The sequence below is a fragment of the Hemicordylus capensis genome, chromosome 3 (assembly GCF_027244095.1).
Source record: "Hemicordylus capensis ecotype Gifberg chromosome 3, rHemCap1.1.pri, whole genome shotgun sequence".
NCBI lineage: Eukaryota > Metazoa > Chordata > Lepidosauria > Squamata > Cordylidae > Hemicordylus > Hemicordylus capensis.
Window position 1 is genome coordinate 194,882,704 of NC_069659.1, and position 16,573 is coordinate 194,899,276.

At 46.7% G+C, this 16,573-nt stretch overlaps 1 protein-coding gene across 1 annotated transcript in view; it reads right to left on the minus strand.

The window, feature by feature from the left end:
- Positions 1-16,573, minus strand: part of LOC128349903 (broad substrate specificity ATP-binding cassette transporter ABCG2-like) — a 51,856-nt gene that overhangs the window by 24,741 nt on the left and 10,542 nt on the right. Inside the window, exons 3-6 of the mRNA XM_053307192.1 lie at positions 15,315-15,374; positions 13,397-13,511; positions 3,891-4,043; positions 1,160-1,317 (exon numbers count right to left, since the gene is read on the minus strand). Of these exons, the coding sequence (XP_053163167.1) occupies positions 1,160-1,317; positions 3,891-4,043; positions 13,397-13,511; positions 15,315-15,374 (486 nt within the window). The remainder of the gene's footprint in view (positions 1-1,159; positions 1,318-3,890; positions 4,044-13,396; positions 13,512-15,314; positions 15,375-16,573) is intronic.

Sequence of the window (16,573 nt, forward strand, 5' to 3'; positions counted from 1 at the left end):
TCACACAGCCAATCATGGCCAGAGCTGAAGGAGGAGCTTCCTCCCTCTACTCTGATTCTACGGAATGCAGTCTGCAGTTCCATATTTGGATGCAACACAGGCTGCTGCCGCCCTGTAGGACTTGAGAAATACCAGGCGCCGGCGGGGCAAAAGCAGAGGGAGGGGTAAGTGCACCCTCCCCTGCCCTTAAGGTGTGACCCCCCCCACCTTCGAACTTCGAACCACCCGGTTCTTGAACCTGTTCAGATGCCTGTAAAAGAGCCTCCGAACAGGTTCGTGCACATCCCTACTGCTCACCGCTCACCCCCCACCCTTGGCGATGAAGATGGCAAATATTGGCACGGGGCAATGGTCCAGTGTCAGGGCAGGCGCAGGAGGGCGCGGGCAGGGCAGTGGGGCTCTGGGAAAGCCCCCAATCATTCAGAGCCCCCCCAGGAAGCCGGAGGCCATGGACCTGGCCACGAGGTCTGTGGCTAAATCCACCTCTGCCTATTACTTCTACTTTCTGAATATTGTAGTTTCCCAACATTATACAGATCCCATTGACATGGTGAAAGCTGTTCACTCTCATTCCTGGCTCGTGCTCCACTACAATATGAATGAGGGGTGGATTAATCTGTAAGGAAGGCAATATGCAAGGCAAGTGTAGGTTGGTGCTTCGATTTTCTGATCATTGTCTAGCAGCTAGCCTATAAATCGGGGCATTATTTATTCTAATTGCATAATGCATCTCTTCAGGTTTTAGAATTGGAGTTGTAGAATCTGAGCATTCAGAGAACACCCAGGCTGTCTAATTTTCCGTGTAAACATCCAGGAAAACAGTCCATCTACTACAACGAGGTTTACTGCCATTTTTCTGACAAAGCTCCTTTGCCCTTAACAGCTGCTCAACATTCCCTGAAAAGCTTCACCTGCTTCTGCTTGTTGTGAAGCCCAGGGCACACCTGCCAGAACAAAAGTGGCGACTCTCCACTCCTCATCCCACTTTGTCTTAAGGGTGGTTTTCCTTTTAGCTCCATCTCCGAAAAGCATGGGGACAAAGGAGACTTTTAAAGTATCCTCAGTTCTGGATCTCCAAACCACTTGGTTATCTCCCACGTTGTGCAGAGTATTATCCTCAAGTCCATTCAGCTGTTTTCCCAGCAGGGCTCAATCTTACCTCTTCAGCAGGAGGAGCACAGCATTGGCAGTGCTGGCATCTAGGCCTGTGGTGGGTTCATCCAAGAATAATACGGGGGGTTCTGTGATCAGCTCCATTCCTATATTGGTTCTCTTCCGTTCTCCCCCCGATACTCCTCGGATCAGTTCAGTTCCTACCTGAGGGGGGAAATTAATGCTGTTGCATGTGTGCCAGAGCCTGCAAACATCTGCTGAGAGGGTGAACATTCTGAAGGTCCCTTATGGTAGCCCAATCAACATAAGAGATAATAGCACTTCATACATCATATACATCCTACATCATCACACTCCCCAAACTGCAGTACACAAACAACACAATTTGGGACATACTCTTTACTCCAAGCCTTCCTGGGCTTAGACATGGCTGGCCTTCAAATGGGGCTGGGTGAGGCAGCTGCATTAAATGGAGGATTCATGGGTGTAGCATCCATTGGACAAGGGGGGACACGTGTCCCCAGGCCCAGAGGGTCAGAGGGCCCACAAGCCTCGGGGTGCACCCTGCTGCCACAGCCCTTTCTGCACTGGGCACTGGTGCCCTGCAGCTGGGCGCACAGTGCTTTGCGGATGCACACTGGGGCTTCCTTTCTCCTTCCCCACACTTCTTCCTCCCAGCAGACCACCCCTCGCTGCTGCTCCACCCCCTAGCCACCATGTAGGAGCAGCTGGAGGAGGGCCTGCCTGGCCCCGATCTGCCTCCACCCCAGTGGAGGAGGACGGCAACCCCCGGCAGCCCCATGCCTGGTCCGGCTCTGTGCCGTTGAGCTGCTGCTGCTTCTGGCCACAGTGGCGGCCACCCTCCTGTACTGAAAAGCTCACCAAACGGTGAGTTCAAGAAGGCTTGGGAGAGGGGTTAGGTTGCCCCGCCCCTTGCATTTGACTTCAGATAGAGGGTGTGTGGCTTGGGGCTCTGGGGCACCCGCGAGCTTTGCGTGAGAGATGGAGGGCCACTGGCTGAATTTTGTCCCTTGGCCGCCAGGAACCCTGCAACGCCCCTGGGAGGATTGTGCACTAGCCACATCTACTGGTCCTCTGCCTCTGATCACCTTGGCCAGTGTGCTGCCTCCCCCAAATCTCACACATTGGTGATATGCCAGGAGCATTTCCAGACAAGGCTTTCAGCTCAGAAGGGAGGCTGTGTGTTCGCACATCGGTCGCATTAACGCTGAAATTCGTGCAAGATATCGGGGAGCACTTCACACATGATTCCAGTTTTTCATTGCACGTTAGAGCCTAGCCCAATTTATGCCTGGGGTAAAAACATGCACTTTTTGCATCCGTTTATTTGGGCAAATTCAAACTCGCAGTAAAGCCTGCTGTCTGGGAAATCCCCAGCTACTGTCACTGTTGCCCTCCACCATTCTCCTTCCTCGGGTTTTTGAAAAGACAGGAGAGGGGAGTGGAAGTGTGGAGGAGGATCCTCTTTCACTCTTCTGCTCCTTTCCCGTTGCTTTTCAAAAGTTAGAGGTGGGAGGGTGGAGGAGGAGACCAGTGGTGGCCTGTGTTCTGCTGCGGCATGAGTCAAAGAGGAGTCCAGGAGCTGTGGAGCGGGTGGCGGGGGGTGGGGGTCAAGGGATGGAAAACTAGGCGGGTAAAGGGAGATTGGTTTGCACTGCAGGGGTGGGTGGGAGTCAGGTGTGCAGTGCACTCAGGGCACTGTGGGAGGTGCTATGCAGCAAGATTGGGTGGAAGACTGGCTGGGTCAGGGAGAAGAGGAGGGCTGGGGCAGTGTCTTGCCAAGCCACCTCAGGCATTGTGGTGGGGGTGAGTGTGGGGGTGGCCCTTAAACCAGGCCGGACCTGTACATAGCGGTATCCCTGTACTTAAAGGTAAAGTGGTGCCGTCGAGTTGGTGTTGACTCCTGGTGAGCACAGAGCCATGTGGTTTTCTTGGTAGAATACAGGAGGGGTTTACCATTGCCATCTCCCGCGCAGTATGAGATGATGCCTTTCAGCATCTTCCTATATCGCTGCTGCCCAATATATTTTTGGGGAAACTGGGGTACTGGGAAGCAAGTGCTGTTTTTCCTGTTTTTTCATGGCAGTAAAAGCTGTTTTTCATGGCAGTATAAATCCTTGTTTACCAAAATCACCCTTAAAAAAAAAAAAAAAAAGGCTAGCCCTTCCCCCACATATCAGCTCTCCACATTGCAAAAACCTTTTGTTTTTGTTTTCCATTGAGGATTATATTGGTCCCCCACATTATTACATTATTTTTTGGTTATAGTTGCCCTGAGTATTTTTTAGCTTAACTGATGAATCTTTAAGGAAGACCAGTAAGATTAGACTTTCTTTCCTTTCCCTTTCCCTTTTTTGGAGATGCTTAACAAAAGGCTGAACAAGCACCTGCATGTATATTAGGGCAACAGACAGGAGGTCATGGTGAGGTGAAGGCGGCAGGAGAAACACACTTGATGCTGCTAGTGTCTTTTCAAAGGTACTTCCACAACAACAAAGGCTAGAAATTGTCTTTTGAAAGGGTGATACCTGAGAGGTTCAGAAATTCAAGTTCTATCCCACATACAAAATTCATCCCAAATTTCCAGTTGTATAAAAACATTTGAGACCATCAGCTCAGTTGTAACCTCAGACTGTTGGCTATTCTGCTGACCTGGGGAATATCAGCAGATACTTTACAATTATCACCAAGTTCACTACAAACATCTCGAGTTCGAAAGCAGCACCTCCTCCACATGCATCTCAGAGTATGCTCACCTTCACATCAGCCACTTTGCTCAGCCCCAGCTCATTGATGATCTGAGTCACCCGTTCTTCCTTCTCCTGGTAGCTGATCGAGCCAGGCAGCCGCAGGGCTGCAGAGAAGATCAAATTCTCCCTCACAGTCATGGTACCCATGACAACATCATCCTGAAAACAACATAATTCTCTAATGTCAGAAAGGCACCTGCAAATAAATACTTTTGCTCATCCACTCCCCAATTCTGCAGTTTGAAATTCAGATACTTTAAAAAAAAAAAAAGTCCTGATCCTGTGCCTTTAACAGAGTGGAACATACAGAAATTTTGCAGGTGAAGTTTTTGTTAGCATTCAGATAAAGCAATGGGCAGTGGTTGGGGTGCGTTCTCTGTAACTGGATCCTCAGTGACTATAGCCTTTGGTTGGGGATGATGGGAGTTGTAGTCAACAACATCTGGGAATCCCTTTTACAGGGGACATGGATGGGGGGACAAATTTCCTTGAGTATTGCAGAGAGGGCCCCCCACCAGCTGGGTCACAGCTTGCTTTTTGATCTCCCCCTCATGCCTCTTTGAAGAAAGTGGGTGGTGGTGGTGGTGGTGAATGTGCAAGCAAGGGCCCATCTTCACCTTTTGTCCCAGGGCCCACTCCAACCTTGCTACATCCCTGGCAATGGGAAAAGCTCAGCTGCTTAATTTCTGAGTGCCTGGCAGTTATTAATCAGAAAGAAGCAGGGCCAATAAAAAGCTGGCAGCTCTTTTGAGCTCCCCCAACTCCAGTTTTGTACTCTTCTGCTAGCTGCCTGAAAATTACAGCAGAACAAGCTCTCTGTTTCACTCTCTTGTTGGTTAGTTAGCAGGTTGGTTTGTATTCAGGGGTTTGTAAACTGGAATACAAACGTTAGCACTGGAGAGTTCAACAGTTAAGAAAATCCCCTAATCTCATTGTTGAAAAAACAATGAATTTCTTAATGAATTATAGTGCCCATCTAGAGTGAAGGCCCATAGCCCATAGAATTTCAAATCTCAGTCAGTATTGGGGAAATAATTAACCATCTGGCTTTCACAAATAGTCTCTGTTTATCTCTCTCTCTCTCTCTAAATAAGTTATCAGGCCCTGATGTTTTCCAGACTTGGCTGCTATAGAGATGCCAATGTTTCAGCTCTTTTTCCATCCATTTATATTACTTAAAGGATGGTGAGTTGGCCATTGGTGATGTCTTGCTTTGCAGAGGTTTATCTGACATATTCTACTGTAATTTCACCAGAGCATTTTTCACACAGGGTGCATCAAATAAAATTTGTTTTTATTTTTTAAATTTTGATCTGGTTTTATCTGATTTTTTAAATGTCTTTTAAATTGTTTTTTATTATATTTTGTATTTCTTTCTCCCCCTTTTTGGGGTTCTACTATGATTTAATGTGTTGTGTGTTTTTATCTCTTGTTTTAATGTTGTGTTGTAAGCTGCCCAGAGAACAATTTGTTATGGGGTTGCTAACAAATAAAGTTGTTTCTTATTTATTATTATCGTAATCTCCTCCAGAGTAGAGGGTGTGTGTTCACATATTGGCCAGATTTGCCCCAAAGTCCTTAAGAGCTATGAGGGGAGCACTTTACACACATACAGGTTTTTCATTGTGTGTTAGAATGTAGCCCAATTTATATCTGGGGTAAAAAAAATCTGCTTTTTGTGTTGGTTTGGAGGCAACTTTGAACTTGCTTTAAAGCCTCGCAGTAAACTTGTGGGAATGCCTGCTGTGTGAAAAACACCCAGGAATATACTTGAAGATTGTGACAAAGTCCTGTATGGGAATCATTTTCTTTCAGGATGTTCCAACAGCAGTTGTTTCCTTCATTTAACAACTGCTGAAGCTGCCACTGGAGTTGCCTCAGCTCCTAAAAAATGTTTGTGCTTATATGTCAGGGCTGCTCAACTTTGGCCCTCCTATAGATGTTGGGCCTACAACTCCCATAATCCCTAGTTATTGTACACTGTGTCTGGGGATTACGGGAGTTGTAGTCCAAACACATCGGGGTGGGGGGGCTAAGTTGAGCAGGACTGTTATATGTGGTTTGTGAAAAGAGAGGTATCAGGGTTCAAATCTGCTTGGAAGCCACTATCCCATTTTACAGAGTAATCCTGATTCCTGACTTATTTGTGAGGACAACTCTGGATGGAAGGATCAATGCAAGTCAAATGCACACTCACAGGGAAATAGTAATCAGTCACATGTGTTGTTCTGCATATGCAGTTGTGGTGTACAACCAAGTGATGCCTCACCATCCATAGAAGCCCACACATTGGGAAGACTGTGGGAGCCAGCTTCAAGATGAGTTCAGAGAATGATCCAGGGCAGCCAGTTCAAGGGGCAAAATGTTTGGGGCTGAGCTTATGCATTCCTGTTGTCTGCAACATCCACATATTATGCTAGTAAAGGGCAAGGAAACCATGCAAATGTTTAGCATATAAATAGGTGGATTCATACTCCAGTCTTGATATATCAGGAATTCTCAAGCTTGGGTGAGAAGATGTGGTTGGACAACTCCCACCATTCCCATCCTTTGGCCATTGTGGTTGGGGATGATGTCCCCACATCTGAGTCCAGCCACATCTGGAGACCCAAGGCTAAGAACTCCTGGTATATAAACAGGTTGCTTCCACATTACTGGTTAAATCTGGACTTGCCATCCTTCATTTGCTCACATTATAATTTTATAGAAAATTAAGATGTCACTGCCTTCCACTGCTCCTCCTGCTCCCCTCTTTTTAAAGTCAGTTTGAGGCTGTTTCAAAAAAATATGAAATGCAGTTGCAGTGCCACCCTGTTCATTAGGGACTAGTAAAGCACTATTGAGGCTTTTCTGGGCTACTGTGCCTTTACTTAGAAGCTAAGTAGAGGTAGACTTCTCTGGAAGGAATCTACCTCTACCTCAAACGGCCTCCTATGCAGCATAGCAAAATTGTTGGGATTTTTCCATAGATCATGAGGCTATTCCTAGGGGAGCCTAGCCCGATTTCGCCTGAACGTGAGAACCACCGGGCTCACAGGTGAGCCCGGTGGCCTCCAAGCAGTTAACCTGCTAAACTACCCCTGCCCTAAAACCCGGTTTGCAGAGCAAGTGCTCCGCAAACCCGTTTTTAAAAATTGTGTGATGCCACGGTGTGGCTTCGCGCTGTGGCAACTCACGAGTAGACCCCAACTGGAGGGCTTAAAAGCAGCCTCCCAGCTCCAGGGTCTCTCCAGCATGCTGGAGCTTCCAGGGTCATGCGGCCCCCGATCCTCCCAGCCCACGCTGGCTCCGTAATGGAGTCAGCAGTTGTGTGGGCGGCCGCTTCAGCCGCCCGGAGCAGACTTCCTGCTCATGTGTGGGGAGAGTGGGCTAAGCCCGCTCTCCCCACTAACCCTCCCCAGGCGGCTCCCACTGATTGTGGGAACTGCCTCATTGTCTCAGTTATGGGGCATGCTTCTCTATTTGAATGTATCTATGTACTGACTTGGGGGTGGAGCCACAGTGTTTGCTCCTAACTTGGTGCCTTGAATTCATACTAAGAGGTTCTTCCTCTCTCTGCTAAGAGATTATTATTATTATCATTATTATCATTACATTTATATCCCGCTCTTCCTCCAAGGAGCCCAGAGAGGTGTACTACATTCTTGAGTTTCTCTTTCACAACAACCCTGTGAAGTAGGTTAGGCTGAGAGAGAAGTGACTGGCCCAGAGTCACCAAGCTAGTTTTATGGCTGAATGGGGATTTGAACTCGGGTCTCCCCGGTCCTAGTCCAGCACTCTAATTTATTGTTTTCTTAGCCTATGTTTAGTTAGTAATAAATATCAAACTTTTGTTTCTCAGTTAAAGTTGGCTTCTTGTTCAATTACTAATAAAGATATGTAATTACAACAAAAATAGCACATTTTCACAGTAAAAGAAACAAAAGTAAAAGTAAAGAGAGGAAATTGGGGAATTAAAACTATTCCCAACCCGCTCACAGTGTGAAGGGGGATGACAGGAACTGATTAGCAAGAGAACTGTTCATCAGTTACTCAGACATCCGTAATGCTAGTTGCATTTAACAGAAACTGCAAGGAGGAAGTTACTAAAATTAGAATTCCTGTTCCAGCACCTAACAGAAGGAGGAGGCGGGAGGCACCTAACAAAAGAACATAAGAACAGCCCTGCTGGATCAGGCCCAAGGCCCATCTAGTCCAGCATCCTGTTTCTCACAGTGGCCCACCAGATGCTGCTGGAAGCCACAGACAGGAGTTGAGGGCGTGCCCTCTCTCCTGCCATTTCTCCCCTGAAACTGGTTCTCAGAGCCATCCTGTCTTTTGAGACTGGAGGTGGCCCACAGCCCTCCAACTAGTAGCCATTGATGGACCTCTCCTCCATGAAGTTATCCAAACCCCTCTTAAAGCCATCCAGGTTGTTGGCTGTCACTATGTCCTGTGGCAGAGAGTTCCACAAGTGGATCACACGTTGTGTGGAAAAGTACTTCCGTTTGTTGGTCCTAGACCTCCTGGCAATCAATTTCATGGAGTGACCCCTGTTCTAGTGTTATGTGAGAGGGAAAAGAATTTCTCTCTCTCCAAATTCTCCAAACCATGCATGATTTTGTAGACCTCTATCAGGTCTCCCCACAGTCGTCTTTTTTCTAAGCTAAGCAGCCCCAGGTGTTGTAGTCTTGCCTCATAAGAAAGGTGCTCTAGGCCCCTGATCATCTTGGTTGCCCTCTTCTGTACCTTTTCCAGTTCAACAATATCCTTTTTAAGATGTGGTGACCAGAATTGTACGCAGTACTCCAAGTGTGGTCGCACCACAGTTTTGTATAAGGGCATTATAATATTAGCCGTTTTATTTTCAGTCCCCTTTCTAATGATCCCTAGCATTGAATTTGCCTTTTTCACAGCTGCCGCACATTGAATAGACACTTTCAACGAGCTGTCAACCACAACCCCAAGATCCCTTTCCTGGTCCGTCACCGACAGCTCAGATCCCATCAGCATATACTTGAAGTTGGGGTTTTTCGTCCCAATGTGCATCACTTTACACTTGCTAACATTGAACTGCATTTGCCATTTTGTTGCCCACACCCCCAGTTTGGAAAGATCCTTTTGGAGCTCCTCACAATCCGTTTTGGATTTCACTACCCGGAAGAGTTTGGTATCATCTGCGAATTTGGCTACCTCGCTATTTACCCCTGCTTCTAGATCATTTATGAATAAATTAAAAAGCACCGGTCCCAGTACAGATCCCTGGGGGACCCCACTTCTTACTTCCCTCCATTGTGAAAACTCTCCATTTATACCTACCCTCTGTTTCCTGTCTTTCAGCCAGTTAGCAATCCACACATGTACCTGTCCCCTTATCCCATGACTGCTAAGTTTCCTCAGGAGTCATTGATGAGGAATTTGTCAAAAGCTTTTTGGAAGTCCAGGTATAATATGTCAACTGGATCACCTTGATCCACACACTCGTTGACACCCTCAAAGAACTCCAAAAGGTTGGTGAGGCAAGATTTACCTTTGCGGAAGCCATGCTGGCTCACTCCCAGCAGGGCCTGTTCTTCTAGGTGCTTTACAATTTTATCCTTGAGGATGCTTTCCATCAATTTGCCTGGAACGGACGATAGGCTAACTGGCCTGTAATTTCCCGGATCGCCCCTGGGTCCCTTTTTGAAAATTGGTGTTACATTTGCTACTCTCCAGTCCTCTGGTACAGAGCCCGATTTCAGGGATAAGTTGAAAATTTTAGCAAGGAGGTCGGCAATTTCACGTTTGAGTTCTTTGAGGACTCTTGGATGGATGCCATCCGGCCCTGGTGATTTGTTAGCTTTCCGTTTTCCCAAACAGTTTAGTACATCTTCTCTTGTCACCACTATCTGATTCAGCTCTCTAGCCTCCATCCCTAAAAAGCCTGGTTCAGGAACAGGTATATGCTCAGTATCCTCTGCCGTGAAGACAGATGCAAAGAACTCATTTAGCTTCTCTGCAACCTCCATATCCTCCTTAATAATCCCTTTCACTCCCTCATTGTCTAATGGCCCAACCGCCTCCCTGGCAGGTTTCCTGCTTCTGATGTACTTAAAGAAGTTTTTGTTATTCCCCTTGATACTTTTGGCTAAATGTTCCTCAAACTCTCTTTTTGCCTCCCTTATTGTCACCTTGCATTTCTTTTGCCAGAGTTTGTGTTCCTTTCTGTTCTCTTCATTTGGACAGGCCTTCCAATTTTGGAAGGAAGTCTTCTTCCCTTTTATGGCTTCTTTGACGGTACCCGTGAGCCATGCTGGCATCCTCCTGGACTTAGTGGTATCTTTCCTCCTTTTGGGTATACAATCTAACTGGGCTTCTAGTATTGTGATTTTGAGTAAACTCCATGCACTCTGGAGCGAAGTGACTCTCCTGGATTTCCCTTTCAGCTTTCTTTTCACCGTACTCCTCATTTTGGAGAAGTTTTCTCTTCTGAAATTCAAAATGTCCGTGTTAGACATCCTTGGTGATTCTCTCCCCGCATGTATGCTGAATGTGATGGCACTGTGGTCACTGTTCCCTAAAGGGTTGATGACACTGACGTCACGCACCAGGTCCTGGGTGTCACTCAGAATTAGGTCCAAGGTCGCCTTCTCTCTGGTTGGTTCCATGACCAACTGTTCTAGGGCACGGTCATTTAGTGTATCTAGAAATTTGACCTCTTTGTCCTGACCTGACTGTGAATTTACCCAGTCTATGTGTGGGTAATTGAAGTCACCCATAATTACAGCCCTGCCTCTCCTTGACGCCTCCCTGATTTCTTCCTGCAGCTCCCAGTCACTGCTGGCGTTTTGATCCGGAGGGCGATAGCACATCCCCAGTAGCACGTTCCCTTTCCGGCCTTGTATAGTCACCCACAGGGTTTCTGTGGAGGACTCCAGTCCACCTAGGTTTTCAAGCTTGTTAGATTCTATTCCTTCTTTAACATACAGTGCTACCCCTCCTCCAATGCGCCCCTCCCTGTCCTTTCTGTAGAGTTTATACCCAGGGATGACTGTGTCCCACTGGTTCTCACTGTTCCACCATGTTCCTGTTATGCCCACTATATCTATTTCTTCGTAAGCAACCAAGCACTCCAGCTCACCCATCTTGGCTCGGAGGCTTCTGGCATTGGCATATAAGCACCTATACTCTGAATCTCTCCCCTGAAGTATGCTATTCTTAAGACTCTTTGACCTGCTGGCACAGGCTCCTGTCTGCTCTTTATGCGGTTCTGCACTGTCCCCTTCTGTTTTATCTGAATTCATTGCACCCTCGCACTTTAAGGGATGGCTTTTGCCAAACGGGATACTGCCCAGCTCCCGTCGGCTGTTCCCCAGGTGTCATTTTAAAAGCTCCTCTGCAACCTTTTTGATTTTAAGCGCCAGCAGTCTGGTTCCATCTTGGTTCAAGTGGTTCAAGTGCCCGTCCCTTTTGTACAGGCCTTGCTTGCCCCAAAATGTGTCCCAGTGCCTAACAAATCTAAACCCCTCCTCCCGGCACCAACGTCTCATCCATGCATTGAAACCCCTCAGCTCTGCCTGTCTCACTGTACCTGCGTGTGGAACAGGTAGCATTTCTGAGAATGCTACCTTGGGGGTCCTGGACTTCAATACACTGCCAATCAGCCTAAATTTGGCTTCCAGGACCTCCCGACTACATTTCCCCACATCATTGGTGCCAACGTGCACCACGACAGCTGTCTCCTCCCCAGCACTGCCTAGGAGCCTTTCTAGACGCTGCGTGATGTCCGCAACCTTCGCACCAGGCAGGCAACTCACCGTGCGGTCAACATGCGGGTCACAAACCCATCTCTCTATACCTCTAATGATCAAATCACCCACTACAAAGAGGCCCCCCACCCCCCAGAGGAGTATCCCCCATGCGAGAGGATATGGGCTCATCATCCACGGAACGGGTCCCTTCTAAAGGAGCATTTCCCTCTTCCTCAGACTGATGTCCTCCTTGCCCAAGACCTTCATTCTCCCTGACAGCAGAGGAGCTACCAGCCCTGGAGTGGGATGCCTCTATCACATCCCCGAAGGTCTCGTCCACATGCCTCTCTGTCTCCCTGAGCTTCTCCAGATCCGCCACCTTGGTCTCAAAGGAACGGATTTGTTCCCTGAGAGCCAGGAGCTCCTTGCACCGAGCACACACCCATGACTTCTGCCCATGGGGCAAATAGTCATACATGTGGCTAAGCTCCCCTGCTTTCCAGGGATCATGGGAATAGCCTCGTTATCTTATTTATTAGAATATAGGAAGAATCCTGCTAGATCAGACTAAAGCTTATTCAGTCATGCATCCTGTTTCCCACAGTGGCCAACCTGATACTCTGGAAATAACTGTTTCACTTTGATGGCCTAAAACAATGTTTTCCCAACTCTTTCATACTGAGACACACTTAAATTTTTTTAAAGGGGGTACACTGCCCCCTTCCCAAAATAGAACACTTTTAAAATTGTGACAGCAAAACTACTAGACGACATCTATCAGTCTGAGATTTCTTCCTCCACCATATGCAATGTGGCCTGTAGCTATCCCTCTTGTTCTTCCTGGTGCATAAGAGAAAGCGTTATTAGCTCCTAAAATGGGAGCTGACTTGCTCCCTTATGCACCAGGAGGGATGCATGCTTCTCAGTGCATTTTGGGGCACGTCAGCTTCCAAAGCGGGGAGTTTAAACATACCCACTTCTGGAGCTGACTCAGAGTGAGTCGGCACAGCCCAGTGGCCAGTGTCCTGCAGCACTCCAATGTCCTGTGACATATCTGTTGAGAAACCCTGGCTTAAAATCAGGGGCTGGGCAGAGCCAAATTTCTTGCGGTTCACAGAAGCTTTCATTCCTGTTTGCCTGGGGGCAAGTCTAACTCATCAGAGGCAACTGGACTGGTTACTATTTAAAAGCCTGGAGATGTGAGTGGTAATTTTTGCTTTTCCATGTAATGTCAATGCTGGCAGCTAATGAGAGCTTAATAAATACAACAGGGAAGTAATTGTTTCACAGAGGAAACAATGGCTAAACCTTGCTCACATTGGTAACATCAGGGGCTGAAACAAAGCTATGTTTTCAGGGGTTATGGAACATTTCCTTCCACCAGAAATAGCAAGCTTTGTTTGTGGGCTGGGCGGCAGCCGTTTTGGCTTTTATGACATTTTTCACACAGGGCTTTTAGCTCACATCTCCTCTGGAATGGAGGGTGTGTGTTCACATATCAACCAGATTTACCTCAAAGTCCCTGTGAACTGTCAGGAAGCACTTTACACATGATTCGGGTTTTTCACTGCGCATGAAGAGTGTAGCCTGATTTATATCCAGGGTAAAAAAATCCACTTTTTGCAGGGGTTTTTGGGGTACCTTCGAACTCACAGTAAAGCCCCACAGTAAACTCACAGTAAAGCCTGCTGTGTGAAAAATGCCCAACAGAATGCTGAATGTTTGGAAAGCTTTGCTCATAAACCATGCATGTTGCATTTTCCTTTCATTTTTCCAGCTACTTATGTAGAACGCGACACTAACCTGGACGACATATCCTGAGATACACTTGAAATTTGGAGGTTGTGGGACACCATCTATGAGAACTTCCCCAGACAAACCAGCAGGATCTTTTCGAGCAGCCAGAACATCTAGAAGCCTGCAAACAGGAAAATGGTCTGTCAGGTTTTTCTTCTCTGGACAATGTTATCTCCAGTGGTGATAATTACTGGAATAAACACTGCAAAGTCTTTTCCAGGAATCGGGATCCAAGCTCTGAATGTGTTGTTTACTACACAGCTATACTGGAGAAGTTCTAATTCTAAAATATAGTACGCAGAGTTGTTCATATGAAAGAAATCAACAAGAAATTCACATTCTGTGCTAAGGAAACACTCATTTGATGTTTCAAATTGCAAGCAAATAATGCTCTGAAAGGAAATAGGAGCAGGTGATTCAAACAGCACAAAAAAGTCATGTCATGAGTTAACCCCTGCTAACTGAGCAAAGAGAAACCTTTTAAAGTGATGATTCTCTTATACTTAGCAGGGGGAGAGCAACTGACCCTATCCAACCCCAACACAGCATCCCTCCAGTGGCTGTTGCTGGTGTCTCCTTTATGTTTCTTTTTAGATTGTGAGCCCTTTGGGGACAGGGGACCATCTTATTTATGTATTATTTATTTTTCTATGTAAACCGCTTTGAGAACTTTGGTTGAAGAGCGGTATATAAATATACGTAGTAGAAGTAGTATGAATTTGTATGTATTTGTTTATTTCAGCCCAAGGCCAGCATAAATACAAAAAGAAAAGAAACAACAGCAGCAGTAAATACATAAAATACATAAAATACATAAAACATTAATACCTTCAAATACCGTATACATGGCTAATTTCGTTCAAATAAAACCGGTTAATCTGAAGTACACAACCCAGCATCTCGTGCCTCAATCACTCTAAACTGAATCTTGCTTGCTATAAAGAAAATTTTTGCTACCCTTCTGTAAGCATAGTCTGACTTAGCAGTAAGCAGGAAAAGGACCTTGTCTCCATCAGAAGAGCAATTAGAATTGTAATGAGTTAGTAGTGGGGAGAGAAGCTTTCCCTTAATTCAGTATAAAATCTGCACTTCAGCATCAGATGTTCTGTAGTCTCCACTTCACTGTTCTGGCAGGGGCATAATCTTTGATCGTAGGGCACCTTCACAAAACGTCCTTCCAATACCGCCATATGAAGGGCGTTAAGTCTAGCCACTGAAAGAGCCCTACGATGATTCCCGTTAGAGATCCTAAGTAAATATTCAACGGGGGAATGACTGCTGATTTGATCTCCTAAGAGTAGTAACTAGTGGTGCCAACTCTTTTGTCTTGCAGGACTTCTAGATGCACCTCTAAGAGCTACAGGGTAGGAGGAAATTCTTGGAGAACATTCAGTAGGTGAAGATGCACCATTGCATCAGCAATTTGCTGTATTTCTGCATGGCACCGGCTGCATTTTTTCTTGGCACACCACTGTGACAGGCATAAGAGCCACGCTGGGGGCAGGGGAAGATAGCAACCCTACTCACATGTGAATGCTAACAAATACTGCACTCTGCCAGTATAATTTACCTGTGACACTTCAAAAGTAGCAGCTTTATGTGGCTGCTTTGAAAATTGGGGAAGTGACATTCTGGAAGAGTATATTTCTTTTCTTCCTTGTCTTGATTCTTATCTACACCACTACGGCTGCTATTGGTTTTGTTGGGAGAGGGAAAAGTAGTTACAGATGATGTAATATCTTCTCCTCATCTAGGCAATAGCAGATTGAGGTGGTGGTGGGGTTTAAATAGGGGAAAGGCCAAGAAGGGAAACACCCTCTCTCAGAGCACCACTTCCCTAATCTAGAGAGCAGTAAGGAGGATAGTAATTGATAAAGCAAACAATGGAAACTTGCAAGTTGCTTTGACTATAAGATATACTCACGAAGATTTGCCACTGCCTGTTGGCCCCAGGATAGCATTCATGCCTGGCTTCATGATACCACTAGAAGTAAAAGGAACAAAGAGGAATTTCAGATTCTCAACCACTGCTTGTAGGTGCTTGCAGATGGTGGTTTATACAGGAACACCAATTGTTATGGGGATTTTATGGGGTGCCTATATGACAATGAGGCTTTTTCTCACTAGGCTAGGCTAGGCTGCTCATGTAGAGCTCCAAGTTTCACGGGGATCCCGGTGTTTCTGCCCAGGCTCATCCTGCTCCCAAGCCTGGCTCTTAGACAAAGTTAAGGGAGCAAGTGCTCCCTTAACCTGGCTGATTGTCTCCTTGGGCCCCACGGAGCCTGAGGAGACTGAGAGATGGGCATCTAGAGTGCCTGTCTGATGGGGGAATCGCCCAAGGCACTGTGCTCATCATGCAGTCCCTTGTGGGATATCCAGAGGCCAGGAAAATGAGTCCCAGGCTCTGTTGGTCCGTGCTGTTCCCAGCAGCGTGGGTTGTGTGGGCATGCAACTTGCACGCCGAAGAGGAGACCATTGACCATCTGGTGGAAGGTAGGTAACCCTGCCTTCCCCCTACCCCACCCACCCCACCACCTTCCTGTGTGGTTGTATGAATAACCCCACTGTCTGCGAGATGCCATGTGGGATATGTACTATCTGTGTGGAATGTGTACTATCCCCATAAAACACCAGTTTTCCCCCATTACTCATATATTCTGACATTAAAGCCTTAGAGAGGAACAACTTGTATGATGAAGAAAGATGTAGATCAGGGCTGCTTGACTTTGGCCCTCCTGCAGATGTTGGCTTACAACTCCCATAATCTCTGGCTATTGGCCACTGTGGCTGGGGATTGTGGGAGTTGTTGTCCAAAAACAGTTGGGGGGCCTAAGTTGAGCAGACTTGGTGTAGATGGACCAAAGTGTAACTTGTCTGGGTGTGAGGAGGAATGAGTTTTCTGCATATGTGGTGATGTATGGAATAGTTGATTCCTTGTATTATAAGTAAAGGTACAAGACAAGGTTGCCCGCTGCTATTTATACTTGTTGGAAGTGAAGGACTATGCGCTGTCTCTTGTCTCAATGTCATAGGAGGACAGACTAGTGAGTCAGAGGGCTAGAGGGTCAATCGATTGGTCATCCCTTCTCTACTACTCTGACTCCTTTGATATGTAGATTGCTGGTCTCAGGGACTTCCTTCCTTCCTGCCACTTCCTCTTCCCTTCTTCCTCCCCTCCTTCTC